The sequence below is a fragment of the Pan paniscus genome, chromosome X (genome assembly GCF_029289425.2).
Source record: "Pan paniscus chromosome X, NHGRI_mPanPan1-v2.0_pri, whole genome shotgun sequence".
Taxonomy (NCBI): domain Eukaryota; kingdom Metazoa; phylum Chordata; class Mammalia; order Primates; family Hominidae; genus Pan; species Pan paniscus.
Genome location: NC_073272.2, coordinates 68,351,886 through 68,375,346, shown reverse-complemented (window position 1 = coordinate 68,375,346; position 23,461 = coordinate 68,351,886). Strand labels below are relative to the sequence as shown.

Sequence of the window (23,461 nt, the reverse complement as noted above, 5' to 3'; positions counted from 1 at the left end):
GGGAGGGGGTCAAGGCCAAGGGGGTCGAGCAGGCTGTCCCAGGCCTGATACCTGAGGTCAGCCCGGCAGATGTGTGTGAGCCGAGAGCGGCCCAAGCCGCAAGGCTCCATGAGGTACTGGGACGTGAGCATGAGGGCTCGCACACCCGACTCTGGCACAGGTTGTTCCGGATCCAGGGACTGGGAGACAAGCAGGCAACCCCCACGAGGCAGGTCAGAGCGCCACATCCTATTGGAGAAGGGACACGTAGGCTCAGATTCCTAGTGCTGGTTTCCACCCCACTTCTCCGGCCCCCCAAGCACAGAAGGGTAGCAGCTGCAGCCCCTCACCGAAGCACCACAAAGTCGCGGCAGGGATGGGGTGCCATGCTGTCGGTGACATAGTGGTACAGCTCCACACCCGGCATCAGGGCTTCCAGCACCTGGGCCCGCAGCAGATCCTCATCCCAGAGGGCCCGCTCCCGGAGAACACGATGCAGCACCACAGCTGGGGGGGCTGCCACCTCTGTGGATGCCTTCCATAGCCGCAGGGGGTGCCCATCCGGTGCCTGTGAGCCACAGGAGTGGGGATGGAGGCAGCTGTCAGGGCTGGAGAACTCTGACTCCAGCCCTAAGTCCAGGCCTCAAACTGCAGGGCCTGAGGCTTAATAGGGTAGGCTGCAGAGCTCCTCTGCTAGCGCTGGCCAGACTGAGACAGTGCTCCCATGCTCCCTGCCCTCTCTCTCTCTTTTCTGGATGTCTGCTTTTCAGTCTGTTAGACAGCATAAAGAGATGACGGGGCGCACATTCTCAGAGGCCTCTCAGGCCCTACCATGATGGGCACAGTGCTTGGAGGTGCAGGAAGATGGTGATTGTCAAGGAGCTCGCCATCTAGCACAGGCAGTAAAACACATGCACAACAAAAGCTGCCACTTACAGAACCTTTAGTATGTATCAGGCATTCACACTCACCCTGATCCTACATGGAAGGTTTTGTTATGACCGTTTTTTTACACAGGACACTTCAGGCTTGCAATCTTACTCAGAATCCATGTCCAGGAAAGAGCATGACCAGTGCCCAGAGGGGAACAGAGAGAAATCCCCTCCATCCTGGGGCATGACAGAAGGTTCTGAATGGAGGAGGAACACATTCCGTTGTCGCTAAAGGTGACTCGGGAGACGTAATGCTTGGGGTCAGGGCAGTCCAGGCAGCAGGACCGCACAAAGGTGCAAATGCAAGGATTCAGCTGGACTGCGGGGCAGGGAGAGATGGGAGTTGAGGCTATCAAAGCAGCATCGTATCTGGAACGGGGCTTTTGGAAGGTCATTCTGGCAGGTGGTTCCTGAGAGAGTTCCCTTGGTCTCATTTGGTTCTTGATTCCTTAAGGTACTTTCTTGACTTTCTGACATTCTCCAAGGACCAGGCCGAGGCACAGCGAGACTCGGGGGGCAGCTCCTCCCCGGCTCCTTCCTTTGGGTTCTCTGACTCCCCTTGCCTGCACCATGCTCTCCCAGCCCCATAGCAGCCACCCGTGGTGTGGCACTCACCTTCCTGCAAGCCAGCTCCGTGTGCTGGGGCCCTGGCACGCTCATCCAGCCCTTGAAGCGCTCAGCAGCATCACGCAGCAGGTCCTGGATATTCTCTTCCATGTAGAGGCTCAGGCTTACCCCTGCAGCTTGGGCCTGACGCAGCTCAGCCAGGGCTGGGCCGGGAGGGCTGAGCTCAGCTGCGCTGTAGGAGCTGCACAGCTGCAGCACCATGTCCTGGGGCACCTGAGAGGGCACACACACAATGGGCTGCAGCTCCAGAGAGCAGGAGACCCCATGGGGTCTGTCAGGTTCACGTTAAGGGCAGTGGAGAGGTGCAGCTACCACAGCAAGGTAGATGAGAAACATTGTGGGGGAAGAGTTGGGGGTATAGGCTTGAGGGGTATGTGTCAAATTGGGTCCTATCCCTGACTTGGGGCACCGAGGTCAGGCCTGATGGTTCCCCCAGGTCTGGTAAGTAGGTGCCATGGCCTGGGGTTACTCACCTGGAAAAGTTTCTTGCAGTCACTGATCATGTGCGACAGGCCCTGGGTGGCTGCCATGTTGTCACTCAGGTCCCTAGGGCCTGGCCTGCCAATGAGGCTGCGTTTGCTCTTGATCCTAGATGGAGCAGGAGGTGGTGAGAGGAGAGATGGCACAAGAGCACAAGACAAGATGGCAGACAGGCTGCCTTCTAGCTGCCAGGAAGCCACTTTGCCAAACCTGACCACAAAACAACCTGCTGCCTTTTGGAAGGCCCTGCTCCACAGCATCCCACCAGCCCAGGGCCCCTGAGGAGTCAGGCTCACTCCTTGTGGTGAGGCTGAGACACAGCAGTGCCAGCCATCAAAAGCCAAAAGTCCAGTGGGGCCCAAATTGTCTGGACCCGGCCCGGCCCTGACATGCCGTGCACCATTTCACCTGGGAGAGGGGCTATCCTTCTTAGAGACATTGAGGTGGAAGATGGAGGGCGCCAGGCACACTGCCAGGTTGCCTGCTGTCATCTGGTTTTCCTCGGCAGAGGCAATGTCACTTAAGAAGTAGAGCAGGGTCTGTAGCACCTCTCGGTTCTCATCGGGGAGCAGCAAGGTGGCGGCTTGTGCTGCTGCCAACCACTGATCCTTGGGGAGGACTGTGAGGAAGCAATGGAAGAAGAGCCTTCCTTACTTCCCCAGAGGCCTTAGCAGCCAGCCTCCTGTTTCCAAGGGGGCAAAAGGCACAGCAGTCCCAAGGGGAGCGGTGAGAGGGAAGGGAAAATGTCAGTTCTGTGAGGTCTCTGGGTGCTTGATCTAGCTTTATTACTAACATACAGTGTAACCTTATGTAGTTCTTCCCTCAGGGCCTCAGTCTACCCTTCCATATAATGGGTTTGGGGAAGCAGAATGGTCTCTCTGCAAGGGCCTTTCCAACTCCAGATAGTAACTGTTCCAATCATCAGCTCACAGGTCCAGCTACATTTGCCTGCACCAGGTTTATCTTCCACAAGTTCTGGGATTCAGGGAGGTTGAGAATGGGGCAGGTTGTTGGGGATAGGAGTGGGCGACTCACGCTGGTAGATCTGGAGGAAAGTGGTGGTGAGCTTGCTGGTGAAGATGGGCTCAGGCAGGTCCCGGAAATACTGCTTTAGCAGGTCAGCCACGTCGTAGGCTGACTGGCCCTCATAGCAGACATTGTCAGGCGAGGTCTCATTCATTTGACGCAGGTTCTGGATCCTGGACTTGACCCCAGACTTGCGGAAGATGCCTACCTACTCCATGCAGGGGAGGGAGGGAGTGAGGAAAACATGCATGAGTAGGAGGCAGACTGTGAGGCCAGCCCTGGACTGGGTGTCAGGAGCCTAGGCCATCCCAGAGACTTCAAAGCTTATCAGGCCTCCTGAGGGGCAGGGTAGGAGACAAATGGGAAAACCAAAGAGAAGGATTTTTACAGCTTCAGGACAAAAGAAAAAAGATGCTTTTGTGGAGATGAGTAGAAAAAGGTGGATCTAGGCAAATTCAGGCTCCCAGAAGATAAGGACTACAGAGCCTGGGCCAGAAAGAAGGTAGCACAGAGCTGGGCATAAGGAGTAGAAAGGAGTTTCATCCTTGCTGGTCCTTGCTGAGAACAGCAAAGGCCTCTGGTGGACCAGCCCAAGTGAGGGGGAAGGCCAGAGCAGTTCCTCTCCCCAGCTCCTCAGCCTTCAGCCCAATGCCCACCACCACCCCACCCCTGCACCATCTCCCGGCAGGCTGCCCCACGAGGGCTCACTTGGTCCAGGCACTGGCTGCGCAAGTAGCGCATGGCTTGCTGAATGCTCTGTGGCAGTGGCTGGCCCGTGCGCTGCACGTGGATGAGGGGTGGCACCCCAAATACGTGCTGTCCCCGGTAATCTGGGGTCTTGTTCCTCCTCATGAACTTGGGCATTGACCTGTTTGGGAGAATGACAAGTGATCAGATAGGGGGAACACAGTTTGGAGACTCTGCCTGCAGTCTCAGAGGATCAGGTGGGGTGAGGGGGGTAAGGCACACACCACTGCCCCAGAGTCAACACTCATTGAGCACCTGCTTTGGGCCCAGCCCCAGGGAGTCACAGAGGAACACAGAGAGCTCTCAGTCTGGCCAAGGAGATAACTGTGTCAATAGGCAGTAACAACTCATGTGGCCAGTAGGAGGCCAAGAACTTAGGGGAAGACCCACTGAGGGAGGGGAACTGTACCTAGCGAGTTAGGGAAGGCTTCGGAGAGGACATGGTAACTCAGCAGGCTCTTGAGGGATAGGAAGGCATTGTCCCAGAGGAGAAATGGGGAAAATGCATTCCAGGCAGAGAGCACAGCACAAACAAAGGCAAAGAGGCAGGAAAAAGATCATAGCACGTTCACGGAAGGATGACTGGTCCCACTGGTCTGTAAGGTGGGGTTGCTTAGGAGCGGTAGGCTAAAGAGCCAGAAGGATGGAGCGGGACCAGAACAGGAAGGAGTCATGGTGGGAGGGAATCTGGACAATGGGGAGCCAGAGAAAAGTGTTTATCTGGAGAGTGACAACCACAGCTGCATTTTAGGACAATCTCACTAGTTGCAGCACAGAGATTGGGATGGAGAAGATACAGCTGGAGGACCTCAGGTCCTCTGCCCCATACCCAGCCTCACCAAGCCCCTCCAGCCTCCTGGCATATCTCACCGCTCCCCTGGCCTGTGGGCCCTGCCTGCCTGCACCCACCTCCTGGGCTGACCCTGCCTGGGGACGTGGACCTGAGTCAGCAGTTCCCCACCCTCCATGGCCCAGGAGCCACTCACCAGACCCAGCCCTGCTTGTGGGGCATAGTGTACTTCTCCATGAACGCGGTAAGCCGCAGCAGCGAGCCCTTGTGCAGGAGGTTGATCTGGCCTGCAAACTGCCGGTTGATCTCCAGCGACTCTGAGTTGAGGCTGGGACGATGGGAGTTCTGGAAGCTATGCCAACGGAGCTTCCTGGTGGGGGGCGGTGAGAGGGGTGGAGAAGCCCAGAGGAGCAGGTTTGGCTAAACCTTAGAAAAGGTGTTATTGTGGTCCCCTTTTTTCTCCCCAAAGAAAAAATGCGGGGAGCTGGGAACACTTTCTAGTGCTGCTGCTGAGGCCCCAGGGTAGAAAAAGCTTGGACTCAGCTTCTTAGGGGCCAAGAAGTTCTTGGGGAGGGTGGCACAGAGCTCAGGCCCATCTAGTGCCAATAAGCAGTGAAGACCCCTGCCCATCCCAAGACTACCGTGGAGGGGCTGCTCCAAGAAACCCTGAATGGGCAAAGCTGGGGACCAGAGACCATCTCCTCTAGCATCCTCCCTCACTTTACAGATGAGGAAACTGAGGCCCAGAGAGGAGAGCATCATTTCCTCAAGGCCACAGCACAGGCAGGTTCTGGACCTAACTTTCTGGATTCCCAAGTCCTGTACTCTCTCTCGTGAGCTGGCTGTGAGGGGATAACGCAGCCCCCAAGCACTTAGCCCTGGGCCTCATGACTGAGAAATCAGCTTCAGAGACAGAGAGAGAACAGGAGACCCTGCGTCCGCCCCATCCCAACCCAAACTCTCACCTGCAGGGTCTGGTAAGTGAGGCCCCAACACCTGAATCGCGCCGTTCACGGGGCATTGATGCCTGGAGTCCAGCCAGGGGCCCCGCAGCCTCAGCCTCATTCATGGAGTTCCCACTACTGTCAAGTTCGCTGGAGGAGGCCACAGTGTCAGAAATGGAGTGTCCTTCTTCCACAGACAGGCTAGAGGCAAAGGTGGGTTCCCCGCCTGAATGTGCCTCCTGCTCACTGTCCTGGGCTGGGGCCGGGGCCGGGGCTGGGGCCGGGGCCTCAGCCTCTTCCTGTGCCAATGGTTCAGCCTCAGCTGGAGCCTGAGCCGGAGCCAGGACTGCTGGCTGGACTTCAGCCTGGGCCCAGGCTGGGGACTCTCCATGGGCCGGAACCTCCATCTGGCTGAGAGCCTCAGCTTGGCATTTGACCTCAACTGTGGCTATTTCTACTGATGAAGTGGCCTCCTCCTCTTCCTCATCTCCAGGCCCCAGGTCTGGGTACATGGCCCGAGACCACAGCTCTACTCGTTGCTGTAGCCCCCACACGTGCTGGAGGATGTCGTCTAGGTGAGCATAGCTGCCCCCACTCTCCTCATCATCTTCATCTTCAGCCTCAGCCCCAACCATTACAGGTTCAGCTGGGTATAGCTCAGGCAAGTTGTCATACGTGCTGGCATGGCTGCCCGTTGAGCCACAGGAGCCCCGGCGCCCCTCACAGCCCCACCGCCTACCTGGCTGCCAGTCTGCCAGGCGGTGTCCATCCTCAGGACACAGGCTCTCAATGGACAGGGAGCGAGGGAATGTGCCTGGTTTGTGGTCCCCAGGAACGTGCACCAGGCAATCACCCCGGTGTGTCCACTGAGGATGCCGGAACGAGGCCACAGGCCAGGCCTCCCAGGCCTTCCGAGTATTGGCACCACTGCCACCGGCTGAGGTGGCGGCCCAGTTCTTGGCCCTGTAAAATCCAGCTGAGAGGAAGCCACGACAACTGCGGAAAGATGAGGCTTTGGAGACCTTCTCTGAGGTGGCTGGACTATGCTTGGGCTCTGCTTGCTGGCTGCCACTCTTTTCCTTCCGCCTCAGAGACTCAAGGTGCTTGAGGAAGCTACGGTTACGATGGCGCTTCTTGGCTTTGTCCTGGGGACCCTCCTGGCCCTGGGTGGGGCTGAGGAGGGGCCGGTCACTCGAGCTGGGGGCACAGCCTGGCAAGGGCAAGTCTGCTGGCTCGGGTGGTAGGCTCACGGTGATGACTGGCAGAGAGGTGGCACTAAGCTCGGTGAGGACGCTCTCACAGCTTGAGGTCGCTGGCAGGCCAGGGCTCGGTGGGGCCAACAGATCAGAGGACCCCATAGGAGACCAGCACTTACTTTCCTGCTGGAAGGCCCAGTGGCTACTGATGGTACACTGCTCTTCCTCTTCTGAGTCTTCATTCTGGGAAAGGCACTGCAGGATCAGGTCAGAGAAGCCCAGGCCACAAGTCCTTGCTTGTACTCCACTCTCTGCTTCCAAACTCTTGGGGGACTCTGAGGTGAAGGGCCCTGCTTTCTGGCTGAGAACATGGCCTAGGTGGGGAGAGCTAGCTCTGGGAGTGCCAGAGGAAGCCAGCAGTCACAGACAGAGCCCAGATGTATGGTAATGGTAATGGTAATGGTCAACTAATTCATCTAACCCCCCTTTCAATTTTACAGATAGGAAAACAAACCTACAAACCAGAAGCCACTTGCCCAAGGTCAATGATATACATTAAGTCAGTGACAGACCTTCCCAAGCTCTAGGCTGTAGTCTTAGATTAGAATCACAACAGAGCTGGACGGAATTGGAGATTTTCTAGTTCATCTCCTTCTTTGCAAAATGGGGAAACTGAGGCCCAGAAGGGAAGAGGTTTCCCTGAGGTCCCTCAGTAATCAGTGGTAGAGCTGAGACCAGGCCCCATGGGCCTCCTGTCTCACAGCCCAGGGCTTTGGTCACTTGGCTGCCCCACCTGACTATAGGCCTCCGGTATAGAAAGCCCCAGAAAAAAAAAAAAGCAAGAAAGCAAGTTCCCAGGAAAGAATGGGGTCCTAGATCTCCTCCATCTCTACCCCTAGCTGGGGAAAGGCACTGCTCTGGACATCTCAGACTCCTGGGATACTGGAGCTAGTTTTACAAATGGTTTACGTATGCCCTGGGTTTCCTTATGGCACCACAAGACCACAGACCCACGCTTTGCCATGACTCACCTGCTTGCTTTGAAAATGAACCTCCAGTTTCATCGAGGCACAATTATTCAAGGTCATCAGCCTCCTGTAACAAAATGGAAGTGTCCAACCAAGGGTCCCCATCCCCAAAGCCTGGCAGAGCCTACCAAGATGCACCTGCCACTTCACATGCCCAAGCCATCAAAACTTCTCGCAAGCTCCAATATTCGTGAAGGTTTAAGAACCAGACACAATGCTGGGAAGATTATGGCCTCTGCCCTCCAGGAGCTTACACAGAGAGTGGAAATAAACCCTACAGAAATGGGGTGTGTTCAAAGACAGAGCAGACAGAAGGCACAGCAGACAAACACAGGGAGAGACAAGCAACTTCCATGAAGGAGGGATGCAGTCAGAGAAGGCTTCCTGGAGGATGCAAATGGGATTTTGAAGGTGAGAGAAACAGGGACTCTTACCCAAGCTTACACAGGACACTGTAGGTATACAGTCAGCAAACAGACCAGTGTGGGCATGAGACCAATGGGGCTAAGGCTAATGAGCCAGCTCGCAAAGGGCTTTGGGTGGTATGCTAAAAAGTCTTTGCATTTTTATCCTTAGGCAGTGACACATTTTAAGCAGAAAGAACAACCATTTGGAGCTGTTACAATGCGACGCTGGTGGATCTAGATCGATCTGGGAGTAGGGTGAGGGAAGAGGGAGAGGGGAGGGGAGAGATGGGCTATCAAGACTAAAGCCAGTTAGGCTGAAGCCTTGTGATCGATCCAAGGAGAAGCCATGGTTTGGCCTCAAACAAGGGCCAAGCTGGTGTAAGTAGAGAGGGACTGAAGCAGAGGAATATTTGGGGGCTATAACTTTAGGAGAAAAGAAACAAGGCCAGATCTTGGCTTTCTAGCTAGAGTGCCTGGGTGGTTGAGGGTATCACAAACACAAAGAACAGAATGAGCAATGTGACCACAGAAGATGAGCTTTGTTAGTAAGCTGGGCTCCTCCTCTGTTAGAGGGTACAAGGGATGTTTTTTTCCACGAGGAAGCTTCAAGCCAGGCCTTTGGCTTCCCAGGCCTGGCCCTCAGCCCACCTACCTACACAGGGCCCCCAAAGAGTCCTCGTCCAGAAAACCGTGGTTTTTCTTCACAGAGCCAATATCCAGGGGAAACGAACCTTCTGTATGGCAGAGAGAAGCAAAGATGAGTGCAGTGGTATATCACAAACTCAGCCTCAGCAGCCCTTGGGCTGGAAGGGAACGGCCAGGAAGGAGGGGGAGCAGGAAGACAAGAGGCAAAGCAGAAGGAAAAAAAGTCAGGAATAAAGGAGGGTGCCCAGGGAGTTCAGGGAAAGGTCTGGGAGAGGCCTAGAGGGCTGAGCTGGACCCAAGAACTCTGTCAGTCAGTAAGGCAGGTCCATGGGAGATAGCAGGCCCAAGACCCCGGGTGGCTGCCAAGAGCCCAACACGGGCTCCCCCATTCCCCTTTGAATCCTGGGCTGCTCAGGCAGGGAAACTTCTCCTTGGCCCAAGGTGAACTTGGGGGAGTAGGGCGGGAGCAAGGACAGAAGGGACAGGACAGCACAGTAGCCAAACAATACCTTGCATCCCCCTGTGGCCCAGAGCACACTCCCTGGGACTTAGGGAGGGGAGAGGGGAAAGAAAGGAGTTGGGGGGAATGGAAGAGAGAATCTGAGAAGTCTCACAGCTCTCTACCTTACTGGTGAAGCAAGCCCATTTGTTCCTTTACTCATTCAACTAATGAGTATCCAATTGAGCATTTACTTTGTGCCAGACACTTGAGCAAACCATACAGCATACAACAGTGAACACAACAAAAATGGTTCCTGCCTTCTTGGAGTTTACACTCTTAAAGGAAAAAGATAAGCAACAGTACTTAAAACCAAGATGGTGCAGTCATGGAAGACATCAGCCAGCATGATAGTGTAAAGGGAGGCTGGTAGGGGTGGGGGCTGCTTGTAGAGAGGTGGTCAGCAGAGAGCTTTCTGAAAGCAGTGACATCCGAGCTGAGTCCTGAAAGATGAGAAGCAGCCAGCTGTGCAAGGAAACTGCAGAGAGAGTTCCAGGCAGGAGGAACATCAGCATCAAGGCTCTGAAGAGGGAAAGAGCTTGGTGTGAGCAAGTGTAGAGAGGAGCCCTGTGAACAAAAGTAAGAGTAATCAATGGAAGTTGGAGAATGCAGTCTGACAGGCCAGAGCAGAGCGTCTGTGTGTATTACATTCTGAGTGTGCTGGGAGGCCATCGGAGGGTTTGGAGCAGGAGTGACAGTCAGACCTATGGCCAAAAAGAGCCCTCCAGCTGCAGTGTAGAGATGAGAGTGCAAGAGCACAGGAAGCTGCTGCACTAGCCCAGGTGAGCTGTGACACTGGGTCACACCAGGCTGTGGCAGTGGAGGTAGTAAGAAGTGGATTGATTCAAGATACGTTCTGGAGGGAAAAAGGTCTTGCTGAAGGGTTAGAGATAGGAGATGGGAACAAGGAGGAATTAAATTAAGGATGACTCCTGGGTATGGGGCTTGAGCAAGTGGGTAAATGGTGGTACCATCATGAGTTGGTTTCAGACCTGTTTAATCCGAGACACCCATCAGACATCTGAGTAGAGAGATTGAATTGGCAGCTGTGAATATATGAATCTGGAGCTTGGGGATGAGGTCTGGACATTTGGAAGTCATCAGAATATGGATAGTACTTAGACAAAGATCTCATGAGAAAGAAATGTTGAGAGAGAAGAGGGCCCCGGACAGAGCCCTGGGATATCCTAAACTTTAGATATCAGTTAGAGGAAGCAGAGTCAGCTAAGGAGACAGAACCCAGCCAGAGAGGCAGCCAGGAAAGGGGGGCATTCCAGAAGCCGAAGGAAGGAGTGGCCAGTGGCACCGAATGCTGCTGAGAGATGAAGCAAGATGAGGACTGGGAAGTGACCACTGAGTGTGACCACATGGAGGTCACTGGTGAATTGACCAGGCAAGTTGACCAGGCGAGGTGGAGGTGAAGCCAGGGTGCAGTAGGGGTGTGGGGAGAAAAGGGGAAGGGAAACAGCAAGTGTGAAGAACTCTAGAAAAACACGAAAGAGAAATGAAGGAAAACAGAGAAATGAGGCCATCACTGTGGGGCAAGTGAGGCCAAGCCTGGGCCACCAGGGTGTACAACTCCAGGCGGCATTCTTCACACCATGTGTACCTACATGGCATCCTCAGGATTGGTACCACGTGATGACCCTGGTCAAGACAAGGTACTTTAAAGGCACGGGCAACAGCAGAGCTTGTGGCAGTTGTGAGAGCAATCCCTTAGAGATGATGCAGGAGAGAAAGGTGCAACTGCAGGAGCAAAGTCCCTGAAAAAAATCGGAGCAGGGCCAGGAGACACTGCTTGTGTGTAGTTGGAGAGAGAATCTGACTTGCCCCATTTAACAGATGAAAAACTGAGGGCTAGGGGAAGTATGGGAGGGTAAACAGTTGAGTGGCCTTACCTTCAAAAAGCTGCACATACTGAGGGAATCCTGTTGCTCGAAGCCACTCACATGCTCTTTTGGCCTCGGCTTCTGAAACAGAACAAGGGAAAGAAACAGGCAAAGAAATGGGGTTAGGAGGGTGCTGACACCAGGGCCCTAGGTGCATGCTGCCCAACCCCAGCAGGCAGACATGTCTCATTCTGGTGATCTAGCAATGGCAAGAGAAGGCCAGAGGTCCTAGCACATTTGCTCCAAGTCATAGCCAGCCAGGAGGCCCTCTGCTCCCCAAACCCTACTGTCTGGGCATCCTGGCCCTGGCTTTCTTGAGTCTCATTCCCTGCCTGTTCCAAACCCCTCCCACTCTCCCACCCCCTGCCCAGGAACCAGGATCATCTGGGGTCAAGGAGGCCTGCTGGGATAAGAAGCCACAGCTGTGTCCACCCCCGAGCCTTTCTGAGGGACTCACCCCCTTCCAAGGCCCTGGGTAGACCACCCTAGTCCAGGCAGGAAGTAGAAATGTTCAACCATTCCTATCATTCTCTTTCTCATCATCGCATCTAACATTCTTCAGCACTTTGACAGCCAACTCTCATTTCACACACACAATAACTGGTGATGGCTTTGCTATCCCCATTTTACAGACAAACAAACAGGCTCAGCCTATGGTCTCACAGTGGACAAAGCAGCAGTGCCAGGGTTGGAATCCCAGCTGAGTCTGACAGCAGCACCCCCATGCTCATTATAGTCCTCCCTCCTCAGGGAGCTTCCCAGTACTGCCCCAGCCCTCTTGGCCTATTTGTGTCATAGTGCAGTGCTGAGTGTCATGAAGACACAGTACTGGCCTGTCGGGGTCTTGGGGGGCCATGGCTAGGTCAGCCTGTCGCCTCTGCTCTGGGAGTTCTGGCACAGAGCTGAGCACCCCTGCCAGCACCAGCAGAGATGTGCAGCTGGACTAAAGCCACAGAGGAGGCGCTCCTAGTCAGGGTAGGCCAAATACCAGCAGCAAAGCCCTGCACCTGCCTGGGCGGTTATTTGCCTCCCACCCAGGTGATGCCAAGATGAATGGGGCTGGGACCATGGGACCTGGCATCACCGGGTTGGTGGGGGAAGTCAGCTGGCTTCAGCAGAGCTGATCCTGCCATGGAGTCCTGCTCCCAACACGTCCTCCATTTCCTCAGCACCTGTGGCCACAGTCTCGCCTGGCCCCCCTGACCAGAGGACTCTAAGGAGGCTGGTGAGGTTTTTCCAAGACAGGAAGAGCTCTCTCTTCCCAGTGCTCACTCACAAGGAAACCCAGGATGAAATCCTAGTGGCTGGGACAGATAAGATGAAGGACAAAACAGTATTTCAGAGATGCTAGGTGAGTAGACAGTGGAGGGAAGAGTGGGGGAAGTCAGAAGTCAGTCAGAAAAAGTAATGGGCTCCTCAAGGGTCACACACTGATGAGGATTTGAGGGAAAGAAGAGAGGGCTCTGCAGCCCCTGGAGCCCCTGCAGGTTTTGGGGGCAAATGGGGGTAAGGGCAAGGATGAACATCTGTGCATTTCTGTGAGTGAATGCAACAGGTCAGTGCCCACCACAGCATCTGTCTCTACATGTAGCTGTAGCCAAATCTGCTCATGTCCATGACTCATGAGGATCACTGTGGGACCATGCACCTGTATATACCCACAGGCACCTCAGTCTGTGCATGCATCTGCCTCTCTTTCTCTCTCTGTCTCTCTGTCTCTCTCTCTCTCGTCTCTTTCTCTCCGTGTGTGTGTGTGTGTGTGTGTGTGTGTGTGCATGCATACATGTATGTTTTATGTTACTGCAACTTCCTAACCTAAGATAGAGATCTAGGAATCACCAGGACCTCTGAGGGGTCCCTGGAAAGTGTCTGACAGAGCCCTGCTAGCAGTACCTCCACCTGTCTGGCAGGGGGCAATGCAAGCCTGAAAAAGGATCCTGTGCTCCAGGCCAGTGGTGATGTAAGACCAGTCCAAAGGGAGCTGCCCAGGGAGCCTGTGAGGAACATGGTTCTGCTGCTAGGACAGCTGAGCTGGCTGCCACAGCCACTTCCCTGTCCCTGTTCCTGTCATGCCCCTGGGATGAGACCCTTTCCCCATCTCAGCACGCATCCTGGCAGCCAGCTCTGCTTTCCTGTTATTAGGACAAAAGGGAGGTGCCAGAAAATGGACCAGGTTAGGACTTCCAGAGAGGCAGGCGCAGGAGCAGACAGTGGCCCCTAAAGGGTCACAAGTATGGCCACCCCAGGAAAGGGAGCAAATCTCTAGAGTAGGCCTGCATGCCAGGAACACACCCTTAAAATCCCACTGCAGCCCTCAGTTACTCATGGCTAATGGAGAGGGTAGGAGAGGCACCTCCCTCCCCTAATGCTAGGCATTGGCCCTAGCTGGGGGTTGGCAGAAGGGGACCATCTCACTCAGGTCAATGCCAAGTTCTTTCATGACTACCTAGAGCCCTGTAGCCCCTTGTTACTCAAAGTGTAGTCCCAGACTAGCACCATCAACATCACCTGGGAGCTTGTTAGAAATGCAGAATCCCAAGCCCCACACCCAGAACCACTATATTTAAGAAGACCCTTGGGCAAACACATTAAAGGTTGAAAAGTCTTGGTCTAAATCACATTGCTCAGTGATTCTCACCCCTGGATGCACATAAGAATCAGCTAGGAAGTGTTATTTTAAAAAATACCAGTGCCCAGGGCCCCTTCCCCAGAAGGCTGGCTTAATTGATCTGTGGTAGGACTCTCCACATTGGTATTTTTTAAAAGTTACAGTATAAGGCCTACTGAGGCCCAAGAGACTTTTCCAAGGTCATACAGGGTAAAGTGTCACAGCTGAGACTATAACCCTGATCTTTTCACTCCATGTTCAGTGCTCTTTGCCATTGCATTATGCCACCTGCCCTCATGCCAGCCAAGCAAGGAGCTCAGACTCAAAGGAACCAACCCCAGCCCCCCAGGCTGTTTTCCTGCTCCTTCTGGTCTAGTGGAGTCACAACCCAGGGTTCAAATCCTGATGCTGTCAGTCACTAGCTCTTTGACTTTGGGCGAGCTGTATAACCTCTCCAGGTTTCTGTTTCCTTCTTGGTAAAATAGGAGCCATGGCATCCACATCTTTTTTCTATTTTTATTTTATTTTTCATGTTTATGGGGTTTTTTTTTTCTTTTTGAGACAGGGTTTCACTCTGTCAACCAAGCTGGAGTGCAGTGGCGCTATCACAGCTCACTGCAGGCTCAAACTCCTGGGTTTGTGTGATCCTCCCATCTCAGCCTCCTGAGTAGCTAGGACTACAATAGCATCCACCACACCACACCTGGTTAATTTTCTTTTTATTTTTTGTAGAGACAGGGTCTTACTATATTGCCCAGGCTGATATCCATCTCCTGGCCTCCAGTGATCGTCCTGTCTCCCTGTCTCAGCCTCCCAAAGTGCTAGGATTACAGGTGTGAGCCACCACACCCAGCCAGCATCCACATCTTATAGCTACTGAGAGCATTAAATAAAATACTACAGAAAGTAAAAGCCCCTGGCACATAATACCAAGCACTCAACAAATGTGTTCCACCCCAACTCTGACTCTGAAGGGTCCCAAAGAAAAAGAGGAAATTAGAGAAAGAAGCCCAGCTGCTGCGTTCCCCTGTGGGTCTGGACAATGGCTTTGCCCAGACCACTGTCAGAATTGCAGCCAAACGGCTGGGGGAAGTGAGGTAAGCAGCCTTCAAAGAGGCTGCAATTGCTCCAAAGACAAAGGAGCAAAGGAGTTTGGAGTAGGGCTACAGACTGAATTCCCCACCAGCCCTCCTTAACAGGAATCTAGAGAATGTAATGGGTTATTACCAAACAGGATGTCAGGGACATTGGCTCCCCACAATACACCATCTCATGGAGGGCTGGGAGGCCCCGAGGCTCCCTCCCAGATGGATCAGTCAGAGACATATGTCTTGGTGATTAAAGGCTGAACTGAGGTGCTCTGCCTTGTCCCTCCCACTCGTCTCAGCCTACCCAGGCTGAGGCCAGGAGTGACCCCACCCCCACCCCCAGTAGACTCAATTCACCTGGGGCTGAAGCCCAGGTGGCCCGGACTGAGGATGGGCTTATGTATCTGGTGGGGAGAGTGACAACGGGCAGGCTGAGGTGAGTGAGGTAGGAATGTCTGTGGCCCCTTGCCCTACCTCTGTATCCAGATATGCAGATTCCAAGGCATGGCTGCCAGCAGTTTTAAAGGCTATATTCTGCAGGCAGTGCATGCTCTGGCCAAAGCTTAGGTGATGTGCCAGGATAGGTCAGTAACAGCAGTCAGCTGGCACAAACTGGATTCCACTGAGACTTAAGCCCCTGGGGGAGGGGCCCAGATGACCCAGGCTGGGAGAGTCAGGGGAGAGGGCATACTAGAAAGCTCCAGAGTCCAATCAGGCCTCAGAGCCAAACCCACAGGTCTCCTGGAGGGAGCATCAAAGAAGGAAAGGCTGAGCAGCAGCACATGCTTTCTGAGGTCAATGACAGTATCTGCACCTACATTTACACAGGCCACGTCCCAGAGACAGCACAGAGCAGTTTTCTATGCTGAGAAGGATGCAACCAGGAAAAAAGCAGGCCTTCTGGTCTTGAGAAATGCTCAAGCATAGGGCTTATGCACCCAGGAAAGAGGCAGCAACATTTCTCACTGGGAGATGCAATAATGCCCAAAGATGATCACTAAGTTGGAAAAAAAGCTTTTTTCTAATCAAGCCAGCTTCCATGCTTGCCACTAAGTCATTTGAGACAACTCGTGTCATTCTCTAAGCTTTGGTTTCCAAATTTATACAGTGGAGACTAACGACTTTCCTGTCTACCACTGTGGTTACCTTATAGATTTGATCGGGCTTTTGCTGGTTTTGAAAGTGGCTATATAAAAGTTATCATTAACAAAGGCTATTTTTGTTAAGATGAGCTGAATTTTGTACCCATCTAGTCTTTAAGACACAGTTCAGATTGTGTACCAGTTGAAAAGAGGTGAGAGAAAAGAGCCAGGAGGAAGAGAGAAGGCAACAGGCATCTAATCTAGACTACAGGAAGTAAGGCCTCAGCCAGGCAGTATCACCAACCCCACTCTTGGGCTGGGTACCCCCTCTTCACACCACTACTAGGCAACCCTAGTCCTTGTACCTTCTGGTCACTCAGTGGGTTATAAGAGAGCTGCCCCGGTCCTGGGTTCAGCCTGCTCATGCCTACCCATGAAGACAGTATCAGGCATGGGGACCAGGCGGGAAGATACAGGACTCAAGACAAGCAATGGATGGATGTCACAGGGACATAGATGAAAGCATCCTTTATTACTGCTGGAGCTCTCGGGTGTCCCGTCCCATTCCTCCCTCACCTCTCAAATCTGGCTGCACATTAAAATCTCCTGGGGAGCTTTTACTAATGGGCCCCACCCATGACTAGTTAAATTAAACTCTCTGGGGATAGGGTTCATTTTTGTTTGTTTGTTTTTGAGAGCTCTCCCGGTGCTTCTAAAGTACAGCCCGAGATAGAGACCACCGCCCTAAACAGAAAAGGCCTGCTAGAAAGCCACAGATATAGGTCCCTGGAAAATTCTACCCAGAGACCAGTCACAGGCCTGTTCTATTCACAGGCCCACGTTCTCTCTAGACCTGAGTGCAGGAGCAGGGAGAGTGACCAGCATCAGTGTGAATGTCTATGATGGCTGAGGGAAGGCAGGCAGTGGGTGTTTGTGAAGGTCATTGAGTTAGCTGACCTGCTCCTTAAGGTGACTTTAAACACGTGGTGGCCTCCTTTACCTGACTTAGCTTCCTATTTGGAAAAGCATCTCCTCCGTGGCCCTCGCCAGAGGATGGGGGCCTCCAAAACAGGGTCTGGTCTCCATGTTTGTCTTTTCCACCTTCAGTGAGTGCAGGAGGAAAAGCCAGTGTCCTGAGCAGTGGAGAAAGACCTGTGATGCCACTATCTATGTGACAACCCCAGTTCCCAAGGCAGGCTCTGTGAGGCTGGTCCCTCAAGGCAGGGCTAGGAGGCAGGCAAGGAGTCGCCTACCACTGCAGGCCCTGCTACTGCTGCTCAGAAATGCTAGGCCCCGGCAAACTGCTTCTCAGATCATTTCTTTTGGTTGCTACAAGGCCCATTTCCTTTGCCCGCTCTCCAACCCTAGAGAGGGACCCCTCTTAAGGAGAAGGTGCTGGCCTTTTGGCAGAGGGCTTGTATCTCAGAAGCTACCATCCTCAGCATGTGGCCCCAACTGCTCTGAGCAGCTTCTTTTACCCTCCCCTAAGGAAACACTAAGGGACCCAGGCCAAAATAAGCTTGCCCACCAAGGCTTGAGCCCTGGCACAGGGCTGCATCCCTCAGGGGCACTGTTTCATTTGAATTTGCACAAAGCTACCCTCTAGGTTGGCAGTGCCCCTAGAAGAAGTGCTGTAATGGGTGGCTGACTATGCCACCTCTCTCCCTGGGGGACAGTGGGAAAGGGACCTTCATGAGGACCTGTACTAAAAGCTGTCAGGGATTACAGGGCCACCAAGACTTTCCCTCCTGACCTTGAAGCAGACATGCAAGGGGGTCTGCAATGCCCTATCTATGGGGCGGTCCAGTTCACTGGCGCCTCTCTCTGCTCCTGCTGCTCTTCACTGGAATCACAACTCTAACTTGATTCTTACAGAGGGAGGCACAGGGAGGAAAGGAGACAGGACCAAAATAGCTCTCATCCCACATTCCAAACCTCACAGGAGGGGCACCGCAGGAAGGGCCTCTGTATTTCACCCAGCCTAGGTTGGCAGTGCTGGACCCTGGCTGGCCTCTGGCTTGTTAGGTCACCGGGCAGAACTCAGGGCCCTGCTGCACCTGTTCAGATGCCAGCCTCGGTCTTGGCCGGGGCTACAGCTGGATGCCAAGTTCCAGGCCCATGCGAGCAACACTTCTGGAGCCTCCCTGTCACAAATGAGGCACCACCAAAGCAAACAGCCCAGGAGGGGCCCTTAGGACAAGGTGGCAGGAAAAACAAGCCACTGAATCTTTTAGCTGGCCAGTGGTAGGTTCAGGTGTGTGGTTCTACCTTCTATATAACATCCCTCTCTCAACACTGCACACCCCAGAAAAAACTTCTAGTCTCTACCAAAGGGATTCTCAACCAGGGACAATTTTTCCCCCAGGGGACATTTGGCAATGTCTGGAGACGTTTTTGGTCATCTCAATTGGTGGGGGTCAAGGAGTAAATGCTGCTAGCATCTACTCAGTAGAGGCCAGGGATGCTGCTAAACATCATACACCACACCAGACAGCCCCAGACAAAGAAAGGTTGACTCCAGATCTGAAGCAAGAGATCCTGAGGGTTGGCCTCTGCCTTACCTGGGGCCTCCGGCCCCTCTGGGCAGCCCACCCTCCCCCCAGGATGTCCTGGGGGCTGAAGTGAAGAATGGGTGCAACATTCAGTGGTGGTCCCTAGCCTTTGCACACTGTGGACACCTTGCAGGATCGGCCAGGAAAAGGTGGCAATTCTGGTTTGGCATTTTATTTAAAAATGGAAGTTACACAAGAAACCCCCAACTGTGGTTCCCCACTCCTCTCCGTGAAGCAGTGGCCTGAGCTCCTGTGTGCAGCTGTAAATGAGGGAGAGTCACGAGCACCCTGAGGTTAAACCAGACCTCAGGCCCACTGAGGCTGCTGGAGAATTTGGGTCCAGAGGCAGCCCAGCCTGTGGGCTCCTGGGCTTGAGCTTGGTATGGCAGGACCAAAGTAGACAGCTAACATTCCTGCCCGGCACTGGGTTTCCCTATGACAGGGCAGGTCAAAGCTGCCACCTGCTCTGCTGCAGTTGCTCCATTAGTTTTCTTGCCCCCAAGGGGCTCCTGCCCCCACCCCAGTCCCAGGTGCTCTGACAAGGTCATGGTGCCTAGGAAAGAGAGAGTTGTTTTAATGAGCCATGTGCTACTCCACCATCTCCAGTCCCTGGCCTAGAGATAAATGATGCCAGCCAAACCGGTCTGGGGCAGATATTAGGCCAGCGGTGACTGCTCTCCACTGTGGTTTGAGTGGAAAGTATTGGACTACTACGGTCAGGTGAACTACCTTCTGGCCTTAGCTCCATGAGCAACTTGCATAACCTCAGGCAAGCCATTACCTCTGTCTGAACCTCAGTTTCCACATCTCCTAATGGCCGTTCCCCAAAATCTAGAGCTGCAGCAGAGGTGTGTGTGATGCGTAGTGGCTGTCTCAGTGGGGGGAGCTTTCTTCCTTCACATTCTCTTCTGAGGACCCAAGCAAGGAACCTCAGTGGGAACCCAAACCAAACCCATCTTTCTCCACAAACCAGCTCTCTATATGTTCCTGCCTCCCAATACGCCCACTGCCTAGGCTTAAACCTCAAGTCATCCTTGCTCTCTTCTGGCCACATGTATTTAGGCACCAAATTCTACCAACTTTTCCATCAAATGGTTGGGTTTTTTCCTGCCCAACTGTGCTCTAGGTTCTCCTGCCTGGATTACTTCAGCCCTCCAAGTTCCCAGCCTCCAGCCTCTCCTTTCAAGGGGCCATCCTGCCAGCTGCTTCTTCCAAGAGCCCAGCTCTAACCTGGCCGCTCCCCTACTCTACAACCTAAAGAGCTCCCACAGCCTGGGGCAGATAGTCTTGACTGCTCCCTGGCATTCAAGGCTCTGCACAATCTAGACATGGCCTGATTTGAAGCTTCAAACTGCTATTTCTTCATCAAGCTGGAGGTCAAACACCCCCTCCCGCGAAGCCTCCCCTGACCTCTCACCAACCCCCTAACACCCAGTGGCTCAGTTCAATGAAGCAGCCCCCTAACACATTTCCATGATCATCTCGGCAGCATGTGAGTCTATCCCCCATTCAACTGGGGGCTTCTCTGCACTGGGTACTTTTGGTCTTTGTGTTGCCACTGCAGTGTGTTAAGGGCTACCGAATGTTCTGGCAACACACAGACAGGAAGCCCTACTTCCCACTACACAGTATAGAGGCCTCTGACTCTGCTCCCTTGTCTGGTATCACCACAGCACTAGAAATGGAATTGAGCACATGTCTTCACCTCAAAGCCTTGCCCTAGGACAGAAACCACATAGCCAGGAACCAAGGCTCAGAGATGTGAGAACAGAAAATGAACTCTGCTTGATGGTGGAGGTATTATGACCTGAAGGAGCACTTCACTCTGCCAAGCTCAGGGGAGGGCACCCACGTTCACTTGAGAGAAGGGGCATGCCTACCTCCTGCCTCCCTCTCTTGGTCTGGAAAGTCTTGGCACTTGTCTCTTTTGACCCTGTGCCACCACGTCTGCATCCCACCCCCTTGCCTACTTCCCTTTCCTTTCGCTCAGGCCAAATATAAACTCCTGGGCAGGAAATGCCTTGAAGGAGCCTGGCCCCACCCTGAGATCCAGAGAAAATTGTCTCTGATAGAAAGGAAATGGGCCTGAGAGAAGTGGCCTCCCCGGGAAGGGAGCAGACACAACCCCTCCCCCAGCCCCAAGGAGAGCCAGAGGGAGGGCTGTGATGCTGAGCACATAGCAAGGGGCGGAGCCTAGGGCTCTGGGGGCAAGGGTGATGACGTGCATGCTCAGGCCATGGTAGGGCCAAGGGAAGGAGAACCCCAAATGGTGGTCTTACAGCTCTGTAGGGCCTATGGGCGTAGAAGTTACAGGGTACGGTGGGAAGAGTTAACAGGCTAGCCACCTGAAGACGTAGCCTATTTGTCACGGCTCTGTACCTCTTCCTTTTCTTTTTTTAAAATGAGGCCTCACTCTGTCACCAGGGCTGGAGTGTAGTAGCACAATCACAGCTCACTGCAGTCTCGACCTCTCGGGCTCAAGCAATCCTCCCACCTCAGCCTCCAGAGTAGCTGGGACTACAGGCATGCACCACCATGTCCAGCTAATTTTTGTACTTTTTATATTTTGTAGAGATAGGTGTCTCCCTATATTGCCCAGGCTGGTCTCAAACTCCTTGGCTCAGGCAGTCCTTCTGCCTCAGCCTTCCAAATTGCTGGTGTGAGCCACCACCGCCCCTGGTCCTGGCTCTATACTTCTTACTAATTAATGACAGCAATATTTAAGATACTGAATGTAATTATTAATAAAATATAGCAGACACTAATAGTTATACAGTACTTACTATGTGCCCTGAGCCATGGACTTTGTACTGAGCCATTATTATATCCCAGGCATTTCTTTAAGTTTTTTTTTTTAATGTGTATTATGTCATTGAATCTTCACAACAAACCTGTGAGCTAAGTGCTCCAATAATATCTCTATTTTACAGAGGAGGAAACTGAGGCCCAGAGATATGGAGTAACTTGCCCAAGGTCAGCAGCTAAGAAGAGGTGAGCCAAGATGCAAATCCAGGCAGTTTGGCTCTAGAGTCAGAGCTACCAAGTTAGAATCTTCCTCATTAAAGAAAAGAAATTGTCTAGGCTGGGGCCTGGCACACAGCAGACACAAAATCATCTACCAGGGTTTTTGTAGTAAGAGTGGTTAGCCTGAATTTAACTTCCTATCAGCCAGGAAAGCACTTGATCATCCTGTATGTCATTTGGTCCCCACAAGAACTCCTCCAAAGCAGGTAATGCCTATGGTACAAATGGGAAAACTGAGGCTACAATAGGTCATGCAGCTTCTGTTGGACTACAGATTGGGCCAGAAGCCTACCTAAATAACCACAGCCCTCCTTGTTGACCTGTTCCCATTTCAGCCTCCCTCGGCTCTCCCCTTAGAATCCACTCCCCATGGACTGTGAATTTATTCAACTAATAATACCCAAGCACCTACTTGGTGCCAAGCCCTATGCTGGGTACTAAGGTCTGAAAACAGAACAAAAACTGAACTCTCCTGCAGCACTCGGCCAGAGCTGCTGCCAGGCCCATCCTTCTCAGGGAGACAGGCTACCATGGACTTGCCTTCGTAGCACTCCCTGGAGCTTGCTTTGGAGGCAAGATAAAGGGGAATAAGCCCTGAAGCAATGGAGCTGGCAGCTAGTACAGCCTGAGGGAAGGAAGCTTGCAGCCCCCAAGACCCTGAGATGGAAGCACTTCGGGGAGGGCTAGAGCTTCCGGACAACCTCCTCCCACCCAATTCTAGCATGGGACACGCCAGCTAGTGATCATAAGAGCTAATCCAGCCAGCCTCCTGCCAGCCCCTAACCACCCATGCCTTCTAAATAATGCAACCTGGTTGTCAAGAGAGCATATTCAAATGTCTCTTCCTCCCTGATGCCACCCAGCACCCTGTTCTCCACCCCCAGTACTAGAAGGTGCTCATCAGGCAGGCCTGGTGCTGATGTCAGAACCACACTGCCACCCCCACTGCCCAACTCCCTCCTGCACTCCCTCCCCACCCCAATGCAGCTCTGTTTTAGAGCATGAATACCCACTCCTCCATGTCTTCCCTCTATCCATCTGTCCACCTTGGTGATGGAGGGTGAGAAGAAGTGCACAGAGCAGACAGGCAAGGACCTGGGGACTGCCTGTCCAGAAGTGACTGATCACTGGTGCGTGTGATGAGCACTCAGGTGGGGAAGGAGACCCGAACCTCAGCTCTTGCCTCCTGGCCAGGCATCTGGAGAGAGGCATGGCCCAGTCATTAAAGATGTCAGGAGGTGGAGTCAGACCACCTGGGTCCTGATCCCAGCTCCATCACTCCCCGGATATGTGACCTTGGGCAAGTTTATTAAATAAAATAGAGACAAAGATAGCAGTACCTACCTTACGGAATTGCCATGAATGCTAAAGAAGTTAAAATTTGCCAAGAATTTAGAAGAGTTCACTATTATTATTGGTGTCACCATCACTACTATAGCCTGTTGAGTGTCGCGAATGCCACTAAAGAAGGCCAAGGGAAGGGAGCCCTGTGGGTGGGCATGGCCAAAGGGAGCTTTTCTGGGTAAGGTGGACTCTGAAATGACTGCAAAGTCCAGACCGAATGCCCACGAGGCGGCAGGTTTGAGAACTGCCCACCCCCAGGTCAGTGAAAAACAACAAAATGACAGGACTGCAGAAGGTACTACCAAGCAACAATAATGGCAATAATTTTATTTATATTGTTGGATTTAATATTCAACAACCCCATGAGGTGGGTACATATCTCCATTTTAGAGCTGACAAAATGAAGGCTCAGAGAAGTTAAGTAATTTGCCCAAAGTCTCCCAGCACTGTGAACATGAGAGCTTGTGTACAGCTCAGGACGTATTTTACTTCTGCTCCACTCTGACCCCTTTTCCACATTCCCCTCTCTGTTTTTCCCATTTAGAAGGCCCTGCTGGTGTGGGCACTGCTCAGG

General features: G+C 53.1%; 1 protein-coding gene across 3 annotated transcripts in view; it reads right to left on the bottom strand.

The window, feature by feature from the left end:
- The window catches only part of STARD8 (StAR related lipid transfer domain containing 8), a 78,056-nt gene that overhangs the window by 1,737 nt on the left and 52,858 nt on the right, over nt 1-23,461 (bottom strand). For 2 of the 3 annotated variants that reach the window (XM_008970005.5, XM_008970009.5), the window contains 12 exons: nt 11,199-11,270; nt 8,809-8,890; nt 7,753-7,816; nt 5,547-6,976; nt 4,778-4,951; nt 3,753-3,912; nt 3,054-3,252; nt 2,427-2,637; nt 2,012-2,126; nt 1,527-1,751; nt 330-547; nt 52-228 (listed from right to left, as the gene is read on the bottom strand). In XM_008970005.5, the coding sequence (XP_008968253.2) occupies nt 52-228; nt 330-547; nt 1,527-1,751; nt 2,012-2,126; nt 2,427-2,637; nt 3,054-3,252; nt 3,753-3,912; nt 4,778-4,951; nt 5,547-6,976; nt 7,753-7,816; nt 8,809-8,890; nt 11,199-11,270 (3,127 nt within the window). The remainder of the gene's footprint in view (nt 1-51; nt 229-329; nt 548-1,526; nt 1,752-2,011; nt 2,127-2,426; nt 2,638-3,053; nt 3,253-3,752; nt 3,913-4,777; nt 4,952-5,546; nt 6,977-7,752; nt 7,817-8,808; nt 8,891-11,198; nt 11,271-23,461) is intronic. The other variant, XM_055106379.3, reaches the window with a different exon arrangement.